This window comes from Stigmatopora nigra, chromosome 11, assembly GCF_051989575.1.
Source record: "Stigmatopora nigra isolate UIUO_SnigA chromosome 11, RoL_Snig_1.1, whole genome shotgun sequence".
Taxonomy (NCBI): domain Eukaryota; kingdom Metazoa; phylum Chordata; class Actinopteri; order Syngnathiformes; family Syngnathidae; genus Stigmatopora; species Stigmatopora nigra.
Genome location: NC_135518.1, coordinates 11,449,727 through 11,465,704, shown reverse-complemented (window position 1 = coordinate 11,465,704; position 15,978 = coordinate 11,449,727). Strand labels below are relative to the sequence as shown.

At 38.1% G+C, this 15,978-nt stretch overlaps 1 protein-coding gene across 5 annotated transcripts in view; it reads left to right on the top strand.

The window, feature by feature from the left end:
• dachd (dachshund d) overlaps positions 1 to 15,614 on the top strand; it is a 100,895-nt gene extending 85,281 nt beyond the window's left edge. For 3 of the 5 annotated variants that reach the window (XM_077728498.1, XM_077728494.1, XM_077728497.1), the window contains exons 7-11: positions 8,061 to 8,224; positions 8,363 to 8,510; positions 8,940 to 9,083; positions 9,362 to 9,430; positions 13,798 to 15,614. In XM_077728498.1, the coding sequence (XP_077584624.1) occupies positions 8,061 to 8,224; positions 8,363 to 8,510; positions 8,940 to 9,083; positions 9,362 to 9,430; positions 13,798 to 13,835 (563 nt within the window). In that variant the 3' untranslated portion in view covers positions 13,836 to 15,614. The remainder of the gene's footprint in view (positions 1 to 8,060; positions 8,225 to 8,362; positions 8,511 to 8,939; positions 9,084 to 9,361; positions 9,431 to 13,797) is intronic. The other 2 variants (XM_077728499.1, XM_077728495.1) reach the window with 1 other exon arrangement.
• The last annotated feature ends 364 nt before the right edge of the window (positions 15,615 to 15,978 follow it).

Below are 15,978 nucleotides of genomic sequence, written 5' to 3'. Positions count from 1 at the left end.
CTGGGGCCAAATCTGGCTCACCGAATCATTTTGTGCGGCCCGGGAAAGTAAATCATGAGTGCCGACTTTCTGTTTTAGGATCAAATTCAAATAAAGAGTATATATGTATATTAAATTCCCTGATTTTCCCCATTTTAAATCAATAATTGTCATTTTTTTAATCATTTTTTCTGTTTTTAGTTCAAAAATCCTTTTGTAAAATCTAAAAATATATTTAAAAAAAAGCTGAAATAAGAATTGTTTTAGATCTATAAAAAACGGAATATTCAGGGCTTTTAATCTAGTTTTTTTAATCCATTTATGAAAAAAAGTCTAAATATTATGTCTAAACTGGTCTGACCCACATGAAACCAAGTTGAAGTTAATGACACACCCTTGTTCTAGAATCTAGAAAGTTACGGATCGCGGCAAAAACCTTTTTTCGCTAACTTCTTCCCCCCCTTTTATGGAGGCTTGCTTTAAGAGCGGAAAAAAGACGGAAACAAAAACTCCAGGATGCTTTTACGCAGTCATCACAGTCGGCCGAGCCCGTAATCCTCGTAGGGCCCATAATGACACAGCCCCCTGCATTTATTACAAGGCGGATAGGGGTGGGGGGAGGCAAAATGCTGACTTTGAACAAATGAACACTCTGACCTTTATGCAATAAATATGACACGGGCCACGTAAAAAGACGAGCCATCTTCCTCCCAAATGGAAGCAAATGCAGATCCCTGGTTGCCTTTTCTTTCTCGCTCACACGTCGTTGCGTTTAAATTCCAAATGATGAAACATGCTTGTATTGGCTGAGTTTAAATGCGCGCACTAAAGTTCAATTTGTAGCTCATAATCTGCTCTTATTAGTAGCGCCACACCTCATATACACTGCGGAACACGAGGGTGGATCATCGACTGTACGCTGGCGTTCATGCATGATTAGATTCTTTAAGTTGATTCTAATTGGGCCTTCTCCTGCCACTTAACACTATAATGGGCGTTATGCGTGCATGCAAATGAAGTGATGAGAGCTTGTCTTTTGCTGCTCAAATCCTATTGTCAATATAGCAATAAAGTCCCTGCCTCAAAGAGCCTTTTACACAAAACTCACGTAAAAGCATGTACGGCATTCAATATTCTGGTCAGTGTTGGTATTGCGCCCTCGAACACAACTATGTTGACTAGCACTGAAGGGATTAATCGATTATATCGAGTGTTTTTGTTGAAATAAGCTTAAATACAAATTGGCTGCGATGATTATTTGTTAGATTGGCATTGATGTGGTTTGTTTTGAAAGTATTGTATTTGGTTTTATAAATTTGGGAGGAAACACTGCCCTCTGTTGGAAACAATCCATATGACATAAGTCATCAACCATAGGTAGAGATTTGAGACTCCAAGTGTAATGCAAAATAATCTAAAACCATGATTATATCAATTATATCCATTTTTAATAAGTGGATTACTTGCAAGGGCATAGAATTGCGTGACTTTTGTAAGGATAAGCGGTTCAGATTTTTTTTTTATCCCCAAATTCCTGTTTATTTGGACATATAGCCCAAGTTAGTGCCTTTTGTTCCATCCTGACGCAGAAGGATTTATAGTTTTTTTTGCATCGGTTTGTCTTTCTTCACCAAGGCATGATCCAATTTATTATTCGGGTAAAACCAATGGAGTCGTCACTTTAAGAATGCGCTGAGACAAAAAAAGTGGGGGAGATAGATAGATAGACAGAGAGGGAGGAAAGGAAGGAGGGAGGCAACAGCGGGAATCTGTTAGTAATGGAAAGGCGCGGCCATAGGGCAGTTGAGATTTAATGATTTCCAACGAGAAAAATATGAGGGTGTCACTCTCCAAAAAGTCACGTTAAATGTCAACATTTTTAAGGTTGGGCCGCTGCTAATTTAATGCCCGTGCACAGTAATGTTTTGGAGAGTGTTTAGAATAACACGGCCCACTGGTTAACCTGTTCATCCCGCCGCTCTCACCTTGTCTCCAAATGGCTTTATTTTTTTTGCAGCCAGCCATTTCATCTGCAAGCGACAGCGGGAGGGAAAACAAATAACAAAAGAAAAAAAAAAACAAGGCTTCTTGATTGTCACGGCGCGATAAGAACGCGGGTGCCAAATGTTACCTGTTAATCGAGCCCGATCCCAAACGGGGGCCCTTGACTTTGTCCCCCCCAGCGGGGATGAAGCAAAGTCTCATTTTCGTCTCTCTGTGATGAAAAGGAAATTAGCTTGAATGTGATGAGGCCACATTAGCGCGCCTGTGTATTGCCTTTGCTTAATGACCGTGTTTGCATTTTTTCACACGCATCCATCAGCATGTTTACTTTGTTCACTTTGCTAGCGAAGCAGAACTTTCTCAGCTCGGGAAGTAATCTCGAAATTTGGGTTCCGTTAGGAAAACTCGGAGTCTTCTTGGGAAAAGTCATGTAATATCGAGGCTAGGCCCAGCCTTTATCTAAAAAAGGTCTGCTGTATTTAAAAAGAGTTGCCACACAATGCTACGCCTTAGAACACTAGACCACAGGTGTCAAAGTGGCGGCACGGGGACCAAATTTGGCCCGCCCCATCATTTTGTGTGGCCCGAAAAGTAAATCATGAGTGCCGACTTTCTGTTTTAGGATCAAATTTAAATAAAGAGTATATATGTATATTAAATTCCCTGATTTTCCCCCTTTTAAATCAATAACTGTGATTTTTTTAATCCATTTTTTCTGCGTTTTTAGTTCAAAAATCATTTAGTAAAATCTAAAAATATATTTAAAAACAGCTAAAATAAACATTGTTTTAGATCTATACAAAACTGTATATTCAGGACTTTTAATCCAGTTCTTTTAATCCATTTATAAAAAATAAAATCTAAATATTATATCTAATATAATGTATGGTGTGAGAATTTAGTGAAATTGTGATATATTACAATAATAATCAATATACTCCCCTTAAGAATTGATAGATCACTTTAAACAGGTACCAAATCTTGTTATCATGACTGACTATGGTATTTTCCGGACTATAAGTGGCTTTATTTCCATGGTTTTGGCCAGTTGTGTTTACATATATATTTCTTTTCTTTGACCACAGAAAACCATTTTTTTTCTTCTATACTTATCCAAAAAACACCACACATTATTTTCTACTCTAAACTCATTTCTCCATGTCATCGCCCCAATACATCAACTACCATTCACTCCGAAACAAAAGTACTACTCGTCTAACATACTTGACCATAATGTAAAGCAAACAATATTGCTCATCTCCATCCATTTAGATGGGTCAGCCATTCCAGTCTACTTAGCCTGAAAGACGCTTTCAAGCAGCAGACAGACAGCGATTGCAAGATAAGCAAGCCTCATGTTTTTTTTAAGTGCTCAAATTGCACGTAACGTTAGCATTCGCCAAAGCAGACGCATGATTCCCTTTGACAAGATTTTCCAAATCCATTGCTTTTAAGTGCAGGTGAAATCAGCGCCCCGTCCGCCGCTAATGGCTGTCCGAGCGGTCATAACTGGTCCATTTGAAGTAGGAGGCTTCTGGTGCTAAGCAAATCTAAACGTAATTGTGCAGCGTCTATGCCGACAAGCCATTTTTTTTCCCCCCGTTTTTCTTGCTGGGAGAACGGCGCTCACAAGGACAAAAGCTTCACCTGTCAATATATCATTCTGACTGGCCCGGCCCAGTGTACCTTTGCCCTATCCCTCCTCTCCCTTGCGCTTGTCACTATTTCAATCATTCTGTTGGTGTGTGCCGCCGCCGCCATCTATGCATCCATCTCCTCTTGCCTTTTTTCGCTATCTTTCTCGACCCCTTCTTTCTCTTTGTCTCTCTTTTCTCTCCGCACCCTCTCCCCACTTCAACACTGTCCTGAGGGAGTCGCTTTCAAACACGGGAACCAGGAAACATATGGCACGTTTTTTTTTTTTTTCTCAACTCCCAAGGTCAATTACGGATATTTATCACGAGATTGCGGATAAATTTCACAAGATTTTACTCCTCTGGCTTTGCCGTAGATAGGGCTGTAAAAAAAGGAGCGTTAATGCATGTTTTTTTTTTGCTTGTTTGTTGTCATTGGGCGATTCGTCAACACGTGACATTTGATAAATGTACTTCTACTTCCAAATGAATGTGTTAGGGAAGTAGTTTTGGTACTTTAATATTTTTTAACCTATTTTTGGGACTATAAGTTGCACCTTATATTAAGTTACCAAAAAAGGCACATTGATAATGGAAAAATAGTATGCAACATATGTTAAATTAATTGGAAAATAAGGAAGAACAGTCAAAATAAGCATCTGTTAAAGTTGCATACCAGTTTTTTTTATATCTATGGCATAAAAACAGTATAACAAACTGTTGAAACCAAAAAAACTACAGCATATAAATCACACTTGCGTATAAGTCCAGGCCCAGCCAAACTCTGAAAAAAAATTAGCCTTATAGTCCGGAAAATACAACACAAACAATTCAAGTAACATAAGAAACAAGTATAGACCAACTTCAGACTTGTAAAATTAAATTATCCATCATTTCACATTGTTTAGCCTGTGTGGAGATTTCCTCTAACTCCATAGTTACCTGGGATAGGCTCCAGCACCCCCACAACCCTTATAAGGAAAAGCATCCTGTAAGATGAATGAATCCATTTGTTTTAATTCAGTCCAAAGTCCCACTTCCAACTAAATGTAAATTATCCAAAAGCCTTCATCCGTCCAAGCGATTCATATTTATACATACATTATATATATTTTGTATATATTTATAGTCAAGTCACTGCCTGGCCTGGTGTTTTAGCAGCACAACAGTGGAGGAGTGAAGAAAATTAAGCGGATAGGTAATTCATCACTGCTCGCGTGCTGTCAAGGACTCCCTTTGCAGCTATTCAAAGCAGCAAGATGGAGAAAAGGGAGGGAGTTATGGAGGCTGCTGCCGCCGCCGCTTTTTAAATCACGACGTTTCCTTCACAATACATTGTATTTACGGCGTCCTCCTTTTTATTTGCGGCTTCTATTATCCCGCCAAACACTTGCACGTCAAATTTTATTGGTGACGGAACATGGGGAGGAGGGTTGGGGACCAATCGGGGTGACCTGTCCAAGACGCTATTTCATGGGGACGTGGATTCCCAGCTGCTCTTGGCAGCCTCGTCGAAATATCACCTGGAAGTAGAGCGCTCTGTTCCAGATTCGGCTCGCTGTAATTAAGTCAAAGACCGCGTTCGTTGTGAGGAATAAACACGCCGACGCGTGCCAAGGAGCGTGCGTGGAATCAAAAATGTCTTCAGTTAAGCTACAAAAACAACTTTAATTCTTGTTTTTGATTTGCCTGATTTATTTATATATTTCTTAAATCACCTCCTGGAGGAAATGTTACCTGACAAGTCGGAATATGTCGAACAAAACGCTCCGTTTGCTTTTCCCGGCTTGTTTCCCCTTCGCAACAAAGCCATCAAATATTCTGTGTGATCCAACATTGTGTCGACGGAAGGCCCCGACGCCGGAGTTTGTTAAAGCAATGATTTACGATTAATGCCAGCTTGGAATAAGGACGACAAAGTGCCGCCGGTACGAATCAATTACGAAGCCGACTCTCCCAGAGGTCTGCTAACGTCCCTCCTTGACATGGTGATTTCATCGGGGGTGGGCGACATCTATATCAACCTGAGCGCTGGCCAACTCGCTGCGTTTTCATCTTTCATTAGGTGTTTTATGGAGATGAAATGGCGCTTTCATCCTACTCTAAAGGCGTTTATTTCGTACATTGTGCAGGATGGAAATCAGTGGTGAAGATGAAGAAAATGGCCTCTAAGACTTGACCATAGTTTCTCTAGTTTTTTTGCGTCCTGTACTTGCTAAGCTTGTCGCGTTATAGAACTTTGCCCATTGATCAAATATGAGATTCCAGTTCCTTTCATAGATGTTTACCAGTCATGTACAAAATATGAAAAAGCATTTGCATTAGTGAACATTTAAAAACAAAAAAAACACCATGTTCAACCTCAATGTAGATATCTGCAGTTCCTCTCACATTTTAAAGATTGGACGCTAAGATAAAACTCAAATGACACTTAAAAATTTGATCTAAATTCTCTAATAAGCTGACTGTTATTTTGAATCAAATCAATGCTTTCATAAGTTCTAGTTGGCAAAAAACGCTGTTTTTAAGTTAATTTTTGGCAGTCTTGTTTAACTGTCAACAGTCAGTAATTGGCTCTCCAATAAGTCTAATCTTTCTATTTCCAATTACTCTGTTTTTTTATGCTTGAACACATAATACTCAGTGATGTATTGTTGTGTACATCCCAAAAAATCCATTGTTTACTGACAGCAAAGCACTCCTGTTATTGTTTTCTAGGGTCTCTCCAGTAAAGTAGCATCATTTATACGTATAAAAATGCATCAATTCTAGCAAACTGCCCAGTGTAAAGTAAAATATGTCCATCCTATCACTAAAGTGTGACAAAGCAACTTTCTATTAGAAAGTGGCAACCTTATTATCCGAATGAGATGGCATTATGAACCCATTTTAATCCATTAGGCAAACATCCATTGCAATTAATCACACAGAGTGAACATCTTTCCCAAGGAATAATAAAAAAGCCGAAAGGTTGTTTATTCCCTCTACGGACTTTCCACATCTTCTTCTGTATGGAAAAAGGTAGACTCCAAATCCAAATTAGCAACCTAAACCATGAATCCTAACACTTGATTTTTTTTTTTTGGCTCCCGACATGTTTCCAGGGCATTTTGCAGATGCTGGAAATAATCTCCAATGTTTTTGCTCAATCTGCTCTGAGGATGGGCGAAATAAATACTTTAAACTAATTAATGTAGCGCCAGCTGTTCCTGGCTCTTGGCTGGCATCGCTTGAATGTTGATGGGGGGAAGGTGGACAGGAGGGTGGGGGGGTAAGAGGGGTACTCTTTGTGGACCATTTCTTTTCCGTCACACAAATCAACACTAAAGTCCGCATCGTGATCTAAAACGCCCAATTTTGGAGGCATTTTTATGTTCCTTATTAACACTTTGACTGCCATTGAGGGCGCCATTTTGTCAGCAGGGGGCGAATTAATGAATTTGATTGTGTATAGGGGAGCAAAGTCCGCCCACCTGATCACATGACTCGAAAAATGTCAGGTTTTGTAAAAAAAAATTAATGCGTTTAATGTACACAAAGTGCCCGTCATGCAGAATGAGCCCCTAGTGCAGGGGTAGGGAACCTATAGCTCGGGAGCCATATGTGGCTCTTTTGATGGGTGTATATGGCTTGGAAGCCATATGTGGCTCTTTTGATGGGTGTATATGGCTCGGGAGCCAAGTATGGCTCTTTTGATGGGTGTATATGGCTCTCTGCCTTTTTAAATCATAATTTTTCTTCATTAGACTCTTCTGTAGGCATTCTCTCATTGATGCTCATTGATTAGCAAGAGTGAAATAATGTTCTCAAAAGAATTCCGACTATTTTTTAACTTTCAAATTGAAGAAATGAATATTAAATGCTCACATTTTCATGCATTTTTACTTTTCAATTCTGGTTATGGCTCTCAAGGAATAATGTTTGAAAATATGAATTGTTTATGGCTCTCTTGGTCAAAAAGGTTCTCGACAACTGCCCTAGTAGGCCACTTCCAGCCCACGGGCCTTAGGTTTGACACTATCGGATTATAGCAACCTTCTCCGACGTTTCCTCCCGTACTCCTCTGAGGCCGGACAACAGATGGCGAGCATTTCGTGGTGTCGAGCGCGCAACGACGTCACTGTCGGTTTGACGGACAAGCGAGCACAAAGGAAAGCGCCGGCCGGCCTCACGGGGGCCGAGGCGGGCGGGCCTATTTGGGATTTTCTTGTACACGTGACATCTCTTAAATGGGGGGATAGCTGGGATTTATGTCCATCTTGATGGTGTTTAGCGCCCACTCTGGAATGCTGAGGAAAAGCAATAGAAAGAAATCTCACATGGGCCACTAGAGTGTATTTTGCATCTTTTATTTGACTTACTTATTTAAATCTCATCAGGGTAAAAGGATATAGAAATGTGTATGTAAGGATGGTGGAGTACAAATACTTAACATTGAAGTAGTTTTAACTGTGTTTGCAGATGATAACCTAATGTGCACGCCAACAGCGAGAGACAGCTACGAGCGCCTGTCGTTGGCAGGACCGACTCTCCCACCCGGATTCCCGTCGCCATTCCTCTTCCCCGATGGCCTCTCATCAATAGAGACTCTCCTCACCAACATACAGGTAGTGTTTTTCAATATATATTCATATTTTGGGCTGATCAGCAGGAGAAAAGTTAGCGTTTTTTGGTCTGGTTCAGAATAGATTGGATTCTATTAAAGCCCAGTATGAGTTTTTAAATCATAAAGTGGGTTTTTGCAGGGCCTGCTGAAGGTGGCCATTGACAACGCACGAGCTCAAGAGAAGCAGGTTCAGCTGGAGAAGACTGAGCTCAAGATGGAACTCTTTCGTGAGCGGGAAATGCGGGAAACTCTGGAAAAGCAACTGGCCATGGAACAGAAGAATAGAGGTAGCCAAATCCATCTTGATTTTTGGACTATAAGTCGCACCAGCCCGAAAATACACAAATAATTAAGATTAAAATAGATATAAGTTGCATTTTAGGGAGGGCAAACTTTTGCTTAATCAACAAACAAATACTAGCATGCTTTAAAGTATAGTTAAAAGTAGAACAATAGGCTATATCGCCACATTTGCAGTTTTTTGGATAAATCTAGCCTAAAAAAAAACAACAGGCATTGATCTGAGAGAAAAAAACACATATATAAGTAGCACTTGCGTATATTTCGCCAAACTATTTTTTAAATAGTGCGAATTATAGTCCGGAAACTACAAAAATCTGCCTTTCATTTAATTTCAGCACTCTTATATGACATCTATCGTCCATGCACCATGTTTTTTCTTTGTTTTATTGGGGAACCCCTTACCCCACCTTTAGCAATCATCCAGAAGCGTCTGAAGAAAGAGAAGAAGGCCAAGAGGAAACTGCAAGAAGCTCTGGAGTATGAATCCAAGAGAAGAGAGCAGGCAGAGCAGAACCTCAAGCAGCCTTCGCCCTCCGACAGCATCCGTTCTCTCAACGGTTAGTAAAAAAATAAATGTGTATCCATATTAAGAGTTCAATGAAGTCAAGTCCACTTATCTTAACTGCTCTGACAATCCGTTTTTCCTTGATAAAAGGAGCCAAGCCTTTATTCTTCTTACTTGGAGCATGACATCTCTTATGTTGGCTATCTTAGATGTCTTTTTAAGGCAAAGTGACTCTAGGAGGAGATTAGTGAAGCAAAAAAAAACGGGTCTCCGAGGCCAGTCGGACGTCGGCTGGATGTTTAACGGCGCTGATTTCTTTTTCTCCCGCAGACGCGCTGACCCCTGAGATGGAGAGCGACCGCGGCAGCGGAAGAACAGATGCTGAAAGGACAATACAAGGTAGAAGGGCTCAGATGAGACTATAAATCTTTCTCGCCTTTTCTTCTTCTTCTTCTTCTCGTCCTCTTTTACGCACCGGTTTTGTGTGTGCTTGCCGTCGGACCGTCGCCGTTCGCCATCTGGGCCGCCGTAGTGGGTCAAGATCATCACTTCTCTTTAGAGACGGTGTAATGCCTTCAAGGAGGAAAAACCAGAATAGCTTTCAATAGAGAAATATGCAGCCGTCAATATAGTTGAACAAAACCATTTTTCGTCCTGCAGGTCATGGTCGCTATTTCAACACAAATAACAACTAAAATAGAGCATTCAAACTGCCCATTTTTAAGAATTAACAAACTAGTGTGTCTACCATTTTTGCACAAGATTTTTCCCCATGCATTAGTTCTGAAAAAAAATCGATAAATACACATTTTTTTAAATTAAATGTAGATATCAATATGAATATAGTGCATTTTAATGTCTTTTCAAATGTATTCAACAGAAATATTAACATTATACATTCGTTTTCCACTGCACAAGGGTCGCAGGGGGTGCTGGAGCCTATCCCAGCCAACTATGGGCACCCGGAATTGGTTGCCAGCCAATCACAGGGCACCTGGAGAAGGACAAGCTTATTGCATCACAAAAATATTTAGTACAATTCAATCAAAATCTAGCAATACCTGACTAACCTAATTTCATCTTCCTCTTTTGAAAGAAATTACATATTTTTATCCATTCTTCTTAACTACTTAACTATTTCCGATTCTTTAACATTTCTACTACTACATTTCAATCGGACATAAAAAAAACAATATTTTGTAAACTAACAAATGGCAGCTTCTTCACTTACAAAGTTCAAGTTGAACTTTATCATCAGAAAAACAAAAAAAAAAGCAAACAAAAACATTATATTGCGAACCATCACTTTCTGAATTGGTTTTAAATTTGTCCACACTGCTTATAAAACACAGGAAATAAGTATAAATGGCTATCATTCATCCTATGAGCAAACAAATACAAAAACAAACACGTAACCCTTTCACCTCCGCCAAGGTTAAAAACATCTCCGCAAACTTTAAAAAAAAGCCACCAAACGATTGGCTTGTTTGTGCTAGCTTTCTTTACAGAAGCAAGCGCGTTTGTTTACCTCTCAGGAAATACTAATGAGTCATAAAACCACCAAAAGCGTCGGAATCTCCCCTTTGGTAGCAATAAAAGAGGCAAAATCAATCCATTTTATGAATAAGCCTGGTGCATTTTTAATGCTTTGTTTGTTTGTTCGCCTCCGGGGCCAAAGGGGGGCGGGGGGGTATCGCCACGCTCTTATTTTTGGGGAAGGGCGCGCAACGCCGATAACCTCAACGGGCTGTCTGCTATCCGTGTTTACGCACACGCAAGACATCACGCTAAAACAACCTCAATTATCATGCCGCAGACGTGTCGCTTTAAGTTGCCTGGAGGGAGCGAGAAAGCACCTCTAATCGCAGTTTCAGGCAGAAATTGTCCCCGTTGAACTTAAAGTTACTAAAGGTAATATTTGTGAAAAGGGCATACTCGCCACTAAGCAATCGTGACTCTTTATTCGTAATAAAATATCATTTACTTAGCACTTTATGTTAATATTCAGGCACAATGGTTAGGCATATACGTTCAGGATTGTTTATTAAAAGTAAGGTTTTCTAGTCGAGTTATTAACCTTTTAGTCTTGCCGCTATGCAATTTGTAAAGGTTTTCGGAAATACAACGGTAAGTGACCTTAAAATGATTGCATTCCATATTTTTGCCAGAAAATGTTTGTGATGGAAAAGTATCATAATTAAACTAGATCCTAATTAGTCCTTTCTCAAATGCTTTGGCCCCACCCAAACACAAAAAAACCATAAAATAATATATCACACTCAGAATGACCTCCATGAATTATTAATAAGATTTATATTCTTTTATTATTTCATGCACTAGAAAGCTAGACGTGATCCTAAATTCTGGTTGTGACGTGACAACCAGAATTGCAACAACAATGAAAAAGTGATTGTTCATTGTTGCCAACCCCCCAGTCAAACTAGATTGGACACTTAATACTTAAAAAATATATGATTATATCTTCAAAATGTATTTTGATTTTATTTAATTTTTGTTCCTAAACGTGACCCTAAATTATGGCTGTGTTATCACAACCAGAATTGCAACAACAACAAAAATGTGACCCCCAGTCAAACTAGATTGGACACTTAATACTTAAAAATACATGATTATATTTCAAAATGTATTTTGTTTTTATTTTATTTTTATTCCCAGACCTAAATTCTGGTTGTGATGTCACAACCAGAATTGCAACAACAACAAAAAAGTGATTGTTGATTGTTGCCCACCCCTCAGTCAATCTAGAGTGGACACTTATTACTTAAAAATACATTATATTTTCTAAATATCTTTTAATTTCATTTTATTTTTGTTCAGAGAACAAAAGTTTGCACACCCCAACTTTAGAGTTCTAAAAAAAGTTTTAAAAAAAACACACTTTGAATGGTAAAACTTACTCCCACGTCCACCTTAATAAACATGAATAAATAAATTCAAAATTGAGAATTGTTAAGGAATATACGGTGCACTTTTTGTGCTTTTTGTTCAATTAGTGAAGCATTTGTCTTCCAACCCGTGTCTCCTCCTGCGCTCCACTTTTCCAGCCCGGCTGTATAATTAACCTCCAATGGCAAACACACAAAAAAAAAATGAGCTTGATAAATTACAGAGAGAGAGAGAGAAAATAAATAACTAAATAAAGGCAAAAGGGGGGGGAGAGCGGCCAATCAGCAACCGACGTGTCGCTCGATTCTCCTAACTCGGGGAGTCGAGGAGGAGGTGGCGGCTTGGGGGATAATGAGGGCGTCATTTTTAGCAAACTAATTATTTCTATTTGTCTTTTGTCACACTTCTCTAATTCTGCAAATATGAACACAGTCGGTGTTTATTAATTGCTTTTCGCTGTGTTTTGAACGGCTTCCAAAGCTCTTTTCGCCGCCATCTTGATGACATTCTGCTGCTACTTTAACGATAAAACAGTCGTTAAATTGACCCTGGGTGGTACGGTGTAGGGGTGGATACCGCATCCGCCTCGCAGGTTTAAGATCGAGGGTTCTATTCTCCCAAAAAAATTTAAATGAATGATCATACAAGCTGTTTTTTTAATGAATACTTTGAATATGGAACACATTTTTTTGTGACAGGGTCATTTTTTAACCACTTCTGCATGTAAAAATGAAATCCATAAATGTCACTGACGCAAAAAGAAAGCGAGAGAGAAAAAAGGTCTAATTAATGAATCCCTTAATTGCCTTCATAAAATATTTGCATGGGCATAATTTGCATAATTTACATGTATTAATTAATCTTTCAAAGGTTTTTTTTATGCTGAGAGAGGTCGGAAAAAAATCCTTTGTTTTATTTAGCATTTAATGAAATATGTATACCCTTATACAAACTTATTTTTTTGAATAGAAGAAGAAAAAAAATCCTTTTTTGCGGTAATTTTGCAAAAGCATTTTTGCGTAATTGTTTTTCAACATTTGCACATTTACAAAAGGGTTGATAGCTATTATTTAGCAGGATAATTAACTCATTAATTCCTAATGAGGACAAAAAGAGGCCAGTTTTATTTATGTAGTATCTTATTTAATTTTGTATTGTTTGACTGGTGCGACTTATACTCAGGTGTCACTCAAAAATACGGTAAAACAAAAGATTCTTTTTCAAATCATAATGAGTGCATGAAAAAGTTATTTTTTAGAGGGCATTCTTGGCAAAAAAATGCCCAATATAGTTTGATTTATATATTTTTTCTATTCCATTTTGTATTCTTTGGCTGGTGTGACTTATACTCAGGTGTCACTCAAAAATACGGTAAAACAAAATTGAGATTTAAAAGAAAATCATAATTAGTGCATGAAAGAGTTATAGCAATAATTTTTAGCGGGCGTTCTTGGCAAAAAAATGCCCAATGCAGTTTGATTTTTAAATATATTTTATTCCATTTTGTATTCTTTGGCTGGTGCGACTTATACTCAGGTGTCACTCAAAAATACGGTAAAACAAAATTGAGATTTTTAAAAATTAAATAATAATTAATATAAAAAAGAGTTATAGCAATAATTGTTAGAAGGTGATCTTGGCAAAAAAATGCCCAATCCAGTTTGATTTATATATATTTTATTCCATTCTGTATTCCTTGACTGGTGCGACTTATACTCAGGGGTGACCCGAAAATACGGCAAGACACAATTACGATTTTTGAAAGAAATCATAATTTGTGCATGAAAGAATTATTCTTAGCTGTTCATGTCAGTAATGACAGTGATCTTGAAGAATTTCCGTACGTCTGTGTTTTCCAGACGGAAGACTCTTCCTGAAAACCGCAGTGATGTATTAATAGCGCCGACCGCTGAAACTTACTCGGAAGAAATCTGTTGGGAGAAAAGGTGATTTGGAAAAAAAAGAAAGGAGACAAAAGATGGAAAGAAAGGATGGAAGAAAAAAAAAGATTCTCCAGAGTCCATTTCCAGGGCAAGTTTAGTTTGGGGACAACGAAGAACTCCTTGCTGAAAAGAAAAAAAATGCTGGAGGAACGAACGTGGGTTTGAAAATAGGATAACAACAAGTTCTTCTTCTCTCTACGGGATTTGAGTTGAACTGCGGTTTGTAGATGTTGAGCACAGTCAAAATGTTGGTACCCATTCATCCAACCATAACACTGAAGATTTGGGTTTAATACCAATGACCACAAATTTGCCCTTTTTTTGTATTTCAAATTTTTTTGAAATGTGAAAAATCGTGAGGAGAAAAACACGATGTTTTTCTTAGATGACAATACAATCAAGTTTCCTTTCTAGCGCTGTCGGAAATACGTACAGTGGCGCAAATGTGGGTTTAATTAGCCACCAATTACATTTTCCTACTTGAAATAGTCCCTTACTTATGAGAGATGAAATCTGAAATCACATTTTATGATTTTTAATGAATTTCTTTGCATAACAATGGTGAAAAACAAGTATTTGGTCAAAAAAAAATCATAAAATCTGATTTTTTAATTTTCTTAAATCTATTTTAGTTAAATTACGAACCTTTCTCGAACTTAAACAATTATTGGCGATACAAATACATATTTTCCCCACTGTACAATGCTAAAAATGACAGGTCAACTGGAGCAGATTTATATAAGCGTGTGTATATAATGTCATGCAGTAGCGTTATTAGTCAAACAATACCACCGTACATATAAACGTTTTTTTTTCTGTTGTATTCCTGAGCCATCATTCTTTCTTCTTAGCTGCCACTTTGTTAAGAAAAGCATGCAGGCATGATGTAAATGTTTGTCCTGGAATTATGATATTTAATAATAAATCCTATATTGTGACGAACAAAAACTTAAGGTTTTACTCACCACAAGAAAAAAAAACCTCTCAAATTGAAGACTTTTCCCTCTCATACGCTTGTACTGTAATCTTTGTAAAAGAGGTGACCATTCTTGGCTTTTTCTGTACATTGAAAAGGATTTCGAACCCTCAAAACCTTTTTTTTTTCCTTTTTAAAAAACAAGAAGTCACTCAAACTGTCATTTTGTCGCAAGTTCTCCTGGAAAAAAGACTTTTTTTTTCCACCACGATTTTCCTGGTGTCCAAAACGAGTGAACTTTTAAACCTGAAAGACTTTTAAACGTGTGCATATTCTTATATAAAAAAAGAAAAAAAAATAACCCAACGTCACTTTTTGAGCGTATTTGTTCCAATCAGATGAAAAAGGAAGCCTCCTCTGTGTGTGTTTTATCAAGAATAACATATATAGCTTCTTGTTTTTTCTCTTGCAAAATCATCACTCCATATTGTACTTCCAATAATCCACGTGGGCGCCAGATAGGGAAACGTACCCGCCTTTTTTTTTTCAATATATGTAAGGGATGGGGGGGATTACGCCCCACAAAAACGTAGAAAATGACTGAGCATATTGTTCTTCTCTTTGTATAGCAGTGAAAGAAAAATGTAAACAAATAATCTTTTTTTTCTTCGTTTTCCTTCGGGAATTTTTCTGGGGTGAGGCCACGCACCTTTGACTTCCATGTGTGTTTTTTTAGACTAATTGGCGACCCGGGTGTTATGTAAATGAGGGTGTGAACAAGCTGTCTGTAAATAAATTATTCCCTGTGTTCTTTCAAGTGTATGATGCTGATTGGCCGGATTGCACCGACCGACGACATGTTTCCTGTGTTTGAGTTTGGTTCTTTTCAGTATAAGATGCTGCTTTGGAAAGTTATCAACAAAACAGGTAAAAAAATGGATGTATCCTTTGATTATGATGCAAATTCAAGGCAATTTTTGTTTGATATTTTGCAGGTTGTTTGTTAAGGGACCGTAAAAAGCTTGGGGTTTAAGGAATTATTTGTTAAATGGACCAAAAAAAGTGCAAAATAGCTTTTAATACTATTTTAGTGTTGGGTAAAATACTACAGATATACTTAGTCATGAATTTAAGATGTTATCTTAGACTTGGTCCTCTTCTATTTAGTTTCATGTCTATGG